The sequence below is a fragment of the Mugil cephalus genome, chromosome 7 (genome assembly GCF_022458985.1).
Source record: "Mugil cephalus isolate CIBA_MC_2020 chromosome 7, CIBA_Mcephalus_1.1, whole genome shotgun sequence".
NCBI classification, from domain to species: domain Eukaryota; kingdom Metazoa; phylum Chordata; class Actinopteri; order Mugiliformes; family Mugilidae; genus Mugil; species Mugil cephalus.
The window spans coordinates 13,105,660-13,117,337 of NC_061776.1; the positions used below are offsets into that span (position 1 = coordinate 13,105,660).

At 40.3% G+C, this 11,678-nt stretch overlaps 1 protein-coding gene across 2 annotated transcripts; it reads left to right on the plus strand.

The window, feature by feature from the left end:
- The first annotated feature begins 3,293 nt into the window (after window positions 1-3,293).
- usp14 (ubiquitin specific peptidase 14 (tRNA-guanine transglycosylase)) lies at window positions 3,294-11,678 on the plus strand. 2 transcript variants are annotated; one of them, XM_047589261.1, is made up of 16 exons: window positions 3,294-3,487; window positions 5,064-5,209; window positions 5,753-5,785; window positions 5,893-5,997; window positions 7,143-7,246; window positions 7,342-7,400; window positions 7,499-7,629; window positions 7,715-7,795; window positions 7,897-7,979; window positions 8,072-8,186; window positions 8,276-8,341; window positions 8,452-8,544; window positions 8,637-8,765; window positions 8,883-8,943; window positions 10,322-10,429; window positions 10,534-11,678. In XM_047589261.1, exons 1-16 carry the CDS (start codon window positions 3,472-3,474, stop codon window positions 10,677-10,679), a joined length of 1,476 nt encoding a protein of 491 aa, XP_047445217.1. In that variant the 5' UTR covers window positions 3,294-3,471; the 3' UTR covers window positions 10,680-11,678. The 2 variants fall into 2 exon arrangements, with proteins under 2 accessions (XP_047445217.1, XP_047445216.1); XM_047589260.1 differs by having other exon boundaries at window positions 3,297-3,487; window positions 8,880-8,943.

Genomic DNA, 11,678 nt, shown 5'->3' on the forward strand with positions numbered 1-11,678 from the left:
TAAATAACCAGCGCCGGACCATTGCTACAAATGTCAGACGCAAGGCATCACGGACATTAAAAAGCCTGATACCATCATCTGAGAGAACATATCATCATTCAACTCGACACACTTGCAGCTCTCCGTTTCTACCAGAGGATGGCACACTCGTCATGAACGAACAGATGGACAACAGAGAGAGAGAAGGACTCAAGTCATGTAGACATTCAGTGCTTCATGTTATATGACAGTTACAAAGGAAACTGGAAGGAAAAAAAAGGGGGGTTTTGCTGGGACTCCTTCAAGCGTGTGTTCAGTTTAAGGTACTGTCATACAGGGATTGCAGATCTACAGCGAAAGGTTGAGTCTCAGGGGTGGAAAACGAATATCTATTTAGTAATTTCTTTCCCCCACCTGATGGATACCGAAGCTAAATGCAAGCATACTTTTGTTTCCAGCTAAAAAAAAAAAAAAGTGACTGATGCCTTCTTCTAATATCTCTGGCCTTTTTGCCTTTATTCTTATCACTCTGCAAGTCAAGTTATCAGGTTTGGGACAACGTATTAGGACATGAGTATTAGAATTGTTTTTTTGTTTTTGTTTTTTTTTTTGAGCATTGAGTGAGGAGCATGCAAGATCATCATTTAAATCTATGCATTATTTTTATTATAATTATTTTTATTGCTCCAAGCCATAAGGAAGATTCCATTGTAATGGCATATAGGAGTCCTAAAACTTAATGGATTTGTTTTACGTTTATTTGGTACATTGTCTCTGTAATATTTTTTTTTCTTGTTTTTTTTTTTTTTTTTTGTGTGTGTAATGTATTGCCTTACATTGATTCATAGATAAATGGTTCAAAAGGAAAACATTAAGTTAACAAATGTAAAACTGCACTGTTTGACTTGACTGTAAATTATTTGTAGAAGACTAAACAGGTGTAGCATTTGGCCCACCTAGTGCCTTAACGTTCAGATATTGATTTTACTGCCATATCTGTTTTTTTTGTTTTTTTTTTTTTTTTTTTTTTGTTCCAAAACAAGACAAATCTTAACTCTTCCATCATTTTTTTTTTTTTTTTTTTTTTTTTTTTTAAAATCACCACTTACTTGTGGTTTTATCAGAACAGACTTTCTCTGGGTTGAGTATATAAAAGATATATATTAGATTACCTCTTTATGGACACATTGCAATAGAGATTGTGTCAAATCAACATCCCCATGTGGTTCATATCTTATGACAAATTTCAGGAGGGTAAAGAGCCTATTGATGTCAGCGATTGTCCTTGTTAACGATTACAAGTTGTTTCTCTAACATGGTAAATGTCCCGTTAATGCAAAGCCCCCACAGTGTATATAAAGAAAGAGACATAAGGATTATGGAATACCTCCGCAGTCTTTTTATTTGTAACTTTTTGTTCAGTTAAAAAAAGAAAAAAAAGCACTGGAACTATGATCTACTCTTGTCTTGGATAATTTGCATGGTTAAATTGCATTGGAGTCCGCACTGATGGATATGTCAATAAACATATCTTTATCATTCACTGTATACTAGTTTTCACTGCAGATACACATTGTGGCTTTTATTTTTTTGTTTTAGTTCCAGTATTAAACTTAATTCAGGATTTGTTTGTCTGTAGCGTGGAACTATATCGGGGGTGTCAAACTCATTCAGAGGCCACATACAGTCTAATTTGATCTCAAGCAGGTCTGACCAGTAAGTCACGACAACTCTGTCCACTTCTCTGACTAGAACATTGGGCAAATTAGGGGTAGCAGACATTTTCATTGAAAATTTTCAGTCTTCTATGTATGTGTGTATCTATAGTGGGTTCAGAAGTGGACAAAACATCAGACAGAAATGAGCCCGAATTACATGTAATTTTCTTTAAAGAAAAAATATTAACTAGTTTATCACTGTAAGTATATGCATAATTTACATTTTTGCACTAACACGCTAACACTAACATTTTTGTCAAACACGCGGTCCAAAAGTGTCCTGCAAGAGGGTCTAGTCTGGCCCGCTGCATGAATTTGCAAAGTGTGAAAATTACATAGAAGACTGCAATTATTCAATGAAAATAACCACTGTTTTAACAAGAGAAGTGGACAGAACACAACACACAGTGCATCTACATGCACAGTTTAATCGAACTATGCTGTGATGAAAATCGAATAAGTGACGGGAACATGTAGTCCTCCTCCACACTAGGTGGCGATATGTGTCAGGTTAATACGGCCCCTTTCCGGTTGACCTATTACGTCATACAATAAACGCGTCGTTCGGCATTTCAAACAACAAACAGATGGATAATAGTTCAGCTTTGTACGTTACTTGTTTACATGTACGTAATGTGCGCACTACTTATGGTGCAGATAAGATGCGCACTCGTTCACATCTCTCAGGTGTTTTTTCTACAGGCTCTGTTTACTTTCTTCTTTTGCAACCAGCTTTCTTGGATGTTTTTGTTCTGGGGTCACACGCCAGCGAAGCGGTTGTGGAGCATCCACACACTCATCCAGTTAAAAGTCAGATTAAGCGTATACATGGGGTTGAAAATTGATTTCCAATCACATTATCTGGTTGTCTTAATTTCGGTCGGAGTAACGTGTTTACATGCACTTAAATTGTCTGGTTAAAGTCGGATTAAGCTAGTAATTAATTTTTTTAACATGCATGTAAACATACTGACTGAGACTCAGGACTAATCAACAGACAGAAATGTATCCAAATTTCACTTATTTTTCTTAAGAAATAGAATTGTTCATCAAATGTAAACATTTTCCCAATTTACTTGTTTTTGTTTGCACTAAAGCACAGGTGTCAAACATATGGCCTGCGGGTCAAAAGTGGCCTGCCAAAAGGTCTAATCTGGCCCGCAGCATGAATTTGCAAAATTTGAAAAATACACAGAAGACTGACGATTTTCAGTGAAAATAACTGTTATCCCTAAGTTGTCCACTGCTTTAGAAAGAGAAGACCCAGCACCAAACAGCAGACAACAATGTGCCCAAATTACAATTATTTTTCCTTAAGGTTTTTTTTTTTTTTTAAAGTATAGTTTATTAAATTTAAACATTCTCCTAATTTACTTGTTCTTATTTGCACTAAAACAAATGGAGAAAATCTGGAGTTGCCGTGATTTATGGGTTATTATTCTATTATGTTACTGGTGCTGACCGCTTGAGATCAAACTGGGCTGAATGTGGCCCCCCGAACTAAAATGTGTTTGATCCCTGGAGATGATCTGGGTGTGTATTGGTGTAGCCTATAGCCTGTAGCCTGGATGCGTTGGTTTCATGCACTGCAGCAGCAGGACGGATGTAGCAGATGTCAGAGCGCGTCGATAAGTTCCCAGCGTGTTGTTGCAGCGTCATTGTGTTTGAATGAAGTTCAGACTGAGAACTAGCAGCCAACTCTCCATTCGCGCCCCGGTGGACTGAAACAGGAAAAAATAAAAGAGAGTTGAGGAAGTAAAAGATCGCAAAAAACATGCCGGTGTTTACAGGTATGGTACATTTTTTAATACAGCGCGTCCACTGCCACGAGAGAATAGAGTAAAAACGGGAATCGTTGCACGTGTTTTTGTGCGTAAATGACATTAGCTTGTTAGCTTAGCCAGTGTTAGCGTGCTAACAGTGGGAAGCAGCCTGTCATGGTCTCAGGCCGCTGGTGGAGCTCTGTGAGAAACCGCTGTTATTAGACGATATAACCCAGTCAGCTGTCAGACTGCTGTACCCTTGGTGGATTTTTTTTTAGTGCTGTTTACGGACTGTGTGTTTGTCGGAGCCGGCCGAGCTAACGGAGTAGCTAACTATCAACTAGCTAGGTTAGCCAGGTAGCTGAAAGAAAGGAGGTGGGTTTACTTGTTATTAGAAAAACAAAAGCAACCCATTCGCATCACGACGTGTACGCTTTTAGTATTATTTCCAGTCTGGGGTTATTTTGGTTTTGTGGCAGTGTGAAAATAACCAAACCCCGCACATAGCATTGCTAACAGAGCTAGCCAAACCGTGAGTGTACACTTTATTCGGCTCTTACTGCGGCGGCGTCTTATTTGAGTCAAACAGCGATTGAAACATTTACTTTTTTTACACAGTGACAGTCTTATGCGTTAATAAAATGTCTAATCGAGCTCTTTATTGCTGTAAATAGGCAGGTAAGCGGATGTTTATTTGTTAGCTTCCACTAGTGATGTGTCATGCTCCTTAGAGCCGATGCTTAGTAGAGAATCAGAAGAGTCGATTCCAAACGAGTGAGAGTCGACTCTCCACTATTTTTTCCCCTTTTGCTTGTTCATGTTTTCTAGCGCAAGGATGGGGCAGAATTTTGTTTTTATGGGCGAGACATGTGGTGAATCACATGTGAGGACTTCGTCATACATCTAGGGATGTGCCATTCCACTATTTTTCCTTTCGATTTGATACCAAGTAATACCAAGGCTGATATTCCGATACTCTCAGATATATACTTGTGTATAGGAAAGTGACTTATACAAGGAACATTTGTGAGAGTTATTATGTAAAATGTATTTTGTACCTCTGTATAAAAATATACGAAGCAGCATCTGGCTGAAATTTAAAGACTTTAGTAGATAGCAGAGCAGAGTTTCTTCACTGCATTTGTTTACTGTGTTTGGTGGCAGGTGTTTTGTTCATTTGTTTGTGCATTTAATGTTTTAAGTGTTAAATAATAAACAAAATTGGACTTCTCATGAAAACATTGAAAGCAAAAGAGCTTATCAACACACAAACCGTGTGTGTGTGCTCTGCGTTTGGCTAACATATTAAATGATACTAAATAAATCCAGGAGCCGAAATTGTCGACTCTTCTTTGGGAGCTGTGGCAAAAGAGCTGATTCTCAAAAAAGAGCCAGACTTCCCATCATCAGCTTCTACTTAGTGTTTGTGAGGCGACATACAGTTGGGCTGTCCGCTTAGCTGCCTGATGCCTCCACTGCTGCTGCTAGATATATGCTGTGTCATACACGGCAGCAGCAGTTGGACAGATTTGTGTCTTTTCCCAGCAGCCACATGGGGGAAAGCTTAATATGTTGGCATGTGCCGTTCCTGCGTGTCTTTCAGTGAACGTGAAATGGGGCAAAGAGAAGTTTGATGCAGTGGAGCTCAACACCGAGGAGCCTCCCATGGTGTTCAAGGCTCAGCTCTTTGCCTTGACGGGAGTCCAGCCAGACAGACAGAAGGTCATGGTGAAGGGAGGCACCCTGAAGGTACACGGACCAAAAGCAAGACTTTTAAGAAGGCAGCATTGTAAACGTATATATTTTTCCTTCCTGCCACAGATCATGATTTAACTGACCCCCCTTATAATTATTGCCAATACGGCTGAAGGCGGATTAGACGTTAATTGTGTGAAACACATTAAAGGTGGTGTAGTTCTTTATGAAATATAACTATATATAAATAAAACTACAAATGAGACCTTGAAGAGGAATCCAACTCTGAAAACCTCACTCAAATAAAAGCCTAATAAAATGCCATCTCCAGGCCCTTTGTCCTCATGTTTGATGAAATCCTGAATAAAACATTAAAAAAGAAGCAACTTGATCTTCAAAATAAAAGTGTTTCAGCAATTAATTTGAGGTATTTTTAAGAATTAAACTGCGTCTGCAGCAGTTTTGGTCAAGTATTGAGAGATTAAGTATATGATTTCATATTGATGCTTTTTTTCTTCGCTTTTTTTATACGAGAGAAATAAAATACACATTTATCTTATTGATTATATATTAACAGTTGTTCTGTCTCTATTCTAGGACGACGAGTGGGGAAACATTAAACTGAAAAATGTGAGTATTTATGATGTGTTTGGAGCCTGATCCTTCATAGACACAGACCTGTGAGTAAAACAAGTTTCTCATCTTTATTTATTTATTTTTATTTATTTTTTTCGCAGGGAATGACTTTACTGATGATGGGCTCAGCAGAGGCGCTGCCCGAGGAGCCTGCTGTCCGGCCCATGTTTGTGGAGGACATGACTGAGGAGCAGCTGGCCTCAGCGGTGAGTAAGCCGGAAAATTAGCAGTAAGCCCAAAATAAATATTGTAATTGATGTTTTCTGTGCTGACGTGGCCACTTGAAACCCGTTTTTTTTCCTCAATGTGATGTTTACCAACTAGAAAACAGAATATGTACGGTGTATTTACCATTTTGAGCGTGTCAGCAGCTGAAAAAATGGGAAGTTTTATCTCGCATGAAACTGCAGTCGGCCAGTTGTTTTGTTGTTGTTGTCACAGATTTATGGCAAAGAACATTTTAGCCGAGCGGCAGGTTTGCACCATACGTACATTATGAATTACAAACTGCTGTGTGGATTGATACTCTGCATTCTTCGTCATTTCCTCATAACGAAAGACACAATTGAAAAAGGGGAACCAGGGAAGCTGATTGATCGTCAGAAGTTGCGTTTTCATTCGTTTTTCACAAAATAAAAGCAATATTTATGAAATACTTGTTTCCATTGAAAGGTGTCTTGCAAATGAGCTGTAACTTTCGTGAAGCCTTAAATTCTCATTGTGCGAGACTTAGCTTTGAGGAAGATGAACTTAAAATGAACTGGTCACATGACCTCCCCCCCGCGTCATCTCCGGCGACAGGAAAATGCAAAACAGTGTTTCCATCGCACATTTACGATACACTTTTATATCGATATCATCCGAAACGCCACCTCATCAGAACGTAAACGTGTTTTAGTGATATTTGAGAGTTTTTTTCCTCATGAAGCTGTTTCCATTACCATTTTTTATTGTGATATTTAGGTTTTGTGCGTTTCCTGTGACGATGCTGGGAGAGAATCGCTTATGAAACCCACACAAATAAATTGTGTTCGTAGGTCCTCGCGGCAGAGTGAGTCACCATGAACGCTCTGCAGTGAATGAAAAACGATTGGGATTAAGGATAGATTTTTAAAGACCCTCGATATAAAATGTTTCTTCGTGGCTAACATCCAGTTTGCTGGAAGCAGACGACATGACAACACATGAATCTGTTGATTCTGTATCGTCATCACCTCTGAGAATCTCGTGTACAATGAAGCTTGTTTAACAGAAGTTGGAGCCTTTTATTCTTTATTTTTTTATTCTCATTAACCTTAAACCGTGTTTTTACATGAGGATCTTGTCTCTCTCTGTGTCTCATCACATTCAGATGGAGCTTCCTTGTGGGTTGACAAACCTGGGTAACACCTGCTACATGAACGCCACAGTGCAGTGTCTACGTTCTGTGCCAGAGCTGAAAACTGCACTCAGGAGGTCAGTGTCTCTGCTGCCGTGTTGTTCTCTGTCTGCACGAACAGTTTTAGCAGGAACAGACAGGATCTTTAAGAACGTGTCTGTGTATTTATCAGGTATTCAGGTGCCCTGCGATCTTCAGGGGCAAATGCACCATCACAGTACATCACAGCAGGTACAGTGTGAAGTAGTGTGAATTGTCCACCTCATAAAATGAAAATAAATAACAGCCGTATATTAATGCGTGGACCCTGACGATGATTCTCCTTATAGCCCTTCGGGACTTATACGAGACCATGGACAAGACCTCGTCCAGCCTCCCACCCATTATTTTGCTGCAGTTCCTTCACATGGCTTTTCCACAGTTTGCTGAGAAGGGCGACCAGGGACAGTACCTCCAGCAGGTGAGCAACTCCGCACCGCAGCTTTACAGAGCTCCACAAACCAGACGATCACACTGATGCTGTTTTTGCTTCAACAAACTCTCAGGATGCCAACGAGTGCTGGCTGCAGATGATGAGAGTGCTTCAGCAGAAATTGGAGCCACTAGAGCCAGAGACTGCCATGGAGGTAAGCCCCCCTTTAATCTCGTTTAGTTCTGTGATGAAAGGATGGATGTGTAGTTAATGAGCTCAAGACAACTGACGCGCTTCGTCCTTTCAATCTCCAAGACCGAGTCCGAGGGTGGAGCTGCGTCCGCCTCCGCGAAGAAGAACTTCATCGACCAGTATTTCGGCGTAGAGTTTGAAACTTCGTATCCTTGCAACGTCTCTTTGTTCTCGCTTTTTATTTCTTGGTTCGGTGTTGGTTGGTGTTGCCAGGCTTTTCCTCAACTCCGTCATTTAGCATGAAATGCACAGAGTCTGAGGAGGAGGAGCCAATCAAGGGCAAGGAGAGCCAGCTCCAACTCAGCTGCTTCATCAACCAGGAAGTCAAATACCTTGCAACAGGACTGAGACTGGTACGTATAGGAAAGGTCCTGAGGCTGTAAATCCTGAAAGATACATTTAGTTTGTCACCAGGCATCTCATCAGGTTTCTGCCCTTTCAGAGACTGCAAGAAGAAATCACAAAAATGTCTCCAACCTTGGACAGAAATGCTCTGTATATAAAATCTGTAAGTGTTTTTTTTTAATTATTAATTTATTTGAAATCGCTGCAGATCATCTGCAACATTTGTAAACTTGAGTGTGACTTTTTTATTATTATTATTTCTCCTCCCACCAGTCAAAACTTAGCCGCCTCCCTGCCTACCTGACTGTTCAGATGGTCAGGTTTTTCTACAAAGAGAAGGAGTCTGTGAATGCAAAAGTTCTTAAGGTTCGTCCTCAGACGCCTTCTTTCCTCGTGTGTGTGTCGTGGCTCGCTGTAATCGGCTGTTGTTAAATATCAGATGCTGTGTATTCTCGTAGGACGTCAAGTTCCCGCTGATGTTGGATGTTTACGAGCTGTGCACCTCAGAGCTCCAGGAGAAAATGTTGCCCGTCAGGTCAAAGTTTAAGGACATCGAGGACAAGAAGCTAGAGAAACAGCAGCAAAAGGTGACGCATATTTATTTATTTTTTTATAGATGTATCTTTTTATCTTTGCAGATATACTTTTACATTTACACTGCATACCTGCTTAATACAACATCTGTACGTCTCCTTTTTCAGCAGGTGGTGAAGAAACCAGACGCAGCAAAAGAAGTGAAATACGAGCCTTTCTCATTCCCAGACGGTACGTTGATGCGTGGCCTTCAAATGCCGCTAAATATTGTCATTGTCAATATTGGTTTGTTAGAAAGAAGGAATCACATTACACAGACTCCTGTTGGTCTGTCTTATGTGTGCTTTAAATGGCACGTAGCAGTTTTCTGTCAAACTGGACTCGGACTAGAGGAGTTTTGATAGGATTCATCTTGAATTAACCCTTCTCGTCAATCATCGGATGAATACAAACTGGACCTGGCTCGTAACAGAAGTTTAGTCCGATTCGATTTAACCATGTTTGATATTTATGTGATTACGTCGGTGCTTTCACTACGACAGAGAATAATAAGGAGACAGAGCAGCTGACTGTAAACCAAACCTACATTTAAAATCTCATCTTCCCTGCTCACTGAAAGACAGACCAAACATCTTTTCATCAGCACTCATTCAGCCATCTGCTTTTTTTTTTCCTCACTACGACGTCTTATATTGTTGTCTAACATAACAGGGTCTTTAAAATGTCTTAAAAAATTTGACAATCCCAATTTAAGGCCTTAAAAAGTCTGAAATGTGAGCATATTTTATATTGTAAATTACATTTAGTCAAGTCTTAACTCCTTACGCCCATTTTTAAGATGAGATGTGGCTTTATTCATCCCACCCTGGAGAAATTCTCATTGTTAACAGCAGCAGAGACATTCAGCAACCACAGAGAGTGCACGTATGGGTGGACTAAAGAATAAAAATAAGAGTTTAAAAAGATATATTTCAAAGTGCAAAACAGCAGGTATAAATATATATGTACATGTAGTTACATACAGATTTTAACCGCTTCATTTGCAGTATGACTCCCTCTGTCCCCGGCCTCTTATGTTCCTGTTCCTCAGTAGTGGAGGGGATGTCCTGAGTTGACTGTTAAATGACAGTAAACCTTGTTATTGTGAAAGTAATACTGGGTCTCCCATGTTCCTCATTTTTCATTCTTCTTGTAGGTGTTAAATATCAACCCAAACTTTCCCTTTTTCAAGCCTGCAGAAACCCTGCTTAATGACAAGTGCTGCCGTTTCTTTTCTTCTTTTGGTTTCATAACCGTTATGCAAACCAGCCTGTGGGTGCATTACTGCCCCCTACTGGACATGTAGTGAGGATCAGTACATTTACTGCAAGTTAAATCCCACCCGTGTCTGCGTTCTTTCACCACTGTTCTCTAAACTGACACAGGAATCTAGTGTGTATTTTGCTATAATTTTTTTGTTTGAGATTATAGAGGAGAATATTGTGAGGTTTCTCATTAACAACCTGTAGTCAGAGTCCAGCTTTTCTGTCCTGAACCATTTGAGAGGAGACTTTTCTCTAAGGCCCTGAATCATACATATTTTTTCTTTTTTTTAAAAAAATTTATTTAGACTGTGGTTCCAACAACAGCGGCTACTACGACCTGCAGGCTGTGCTGACACACCAAGGCCGCTCCAGCTCATCAGGTCACTACGTGGGATGGGTCAAAAGGAAAGAAGGTAAACGCAGCTCTTTCATAATCCAACATCACGTATCGCCAGCGAATCCACGTCCAGGAGGTTTATCTTTTTCTTCTTCTCTCCTCTCGTCTCCCTCCGTCCAGATGAGTGGGTCAAGTTTGACGACGACAAGGTGAGCCTGGTGTCCCCAGAGGACATCCTGCGACTGTCCGGGGGCGGAGACTGGCATATAGCGTATGTTCTACTGTACGGCCCCCGGCGGCTGGAAATACTTGAAGAGCAACAGTAGCTGTGGAAGATTTCTTAGACGACATCCAACACACGCACACGTACAAAAATGCCATTTCCAAGCACTGTCTGCATAGATGTGCAATAAAACTGGTGTCTTTAAGGATTTGATTACCTTAATTATTATTTTTTTTTTTCGTTTGTTTTTTGTAACCAACAACATGCTTGTAAAACGAATTCCGTCAAAAATGGTGTTAAGTATTCGACTATAATGGGCTTTGAAAAAACGGAGAGATGATGAGAGGCGACCTCTGGACTGGATCCTTAACAGGCTTTGAAGTCTAGCGCTGCAGTTTCATTAAATGTTTTATACACATTGTATATTTTTTAAAGCCTTTGATAAGGTGCTCATATCATACAAAGCTTAATATTTCTCTTTAGTCATTTAATCAACTTGTACAAAAAGGAGAGAAAAAAGAAAAAGCATAGCTGAGCTGTTTGTCCTTGACATTCTGGCTTGTACCTCCTCAGATGTTTTTATGGAACACTGTAAAGCCTTTGTTCACCTGTTAAAGCCCGCTGGGAAATTTGGGTTCAATCTCAGGCCTTTTAAGTGCTTGGCTCCCATCATCTCCTGGAATTGTTCTCCGATGTATTGACAGTGGGGTTTTCTTCTGCCAAATCTTCACTAATGCTCTTTTTGGAGGGGGAGTGTGTGTGTGTGTGTGTGTGTGTGTGTATGCGTGGAGGTGGAGGTGGAGGGGGGGATGTTTGAGAACAGGTCGCCCTTGTGGTGAACTGCGTGCGGTTAAATAAAGACTCGAGATTCAGCCGTGATGGTTTTTTGCTCCGTGAGCTTTGAACATTGTTCTCGCTGACGCCCGTATTGACGGCTGTACCTTTTCAAAAAAAAAAAAAAAAAAAATGCTACGCTTCACTTCGTTTCTCCGTGCAGGTTTCCAGATCGCCCTGCCACAACGTGTAAAACATCCACACTCTGTAATAAGTTATTGACTGACTGCTTTTCATAGGTGGTGAAAAATAAACTGTTCTACCACGA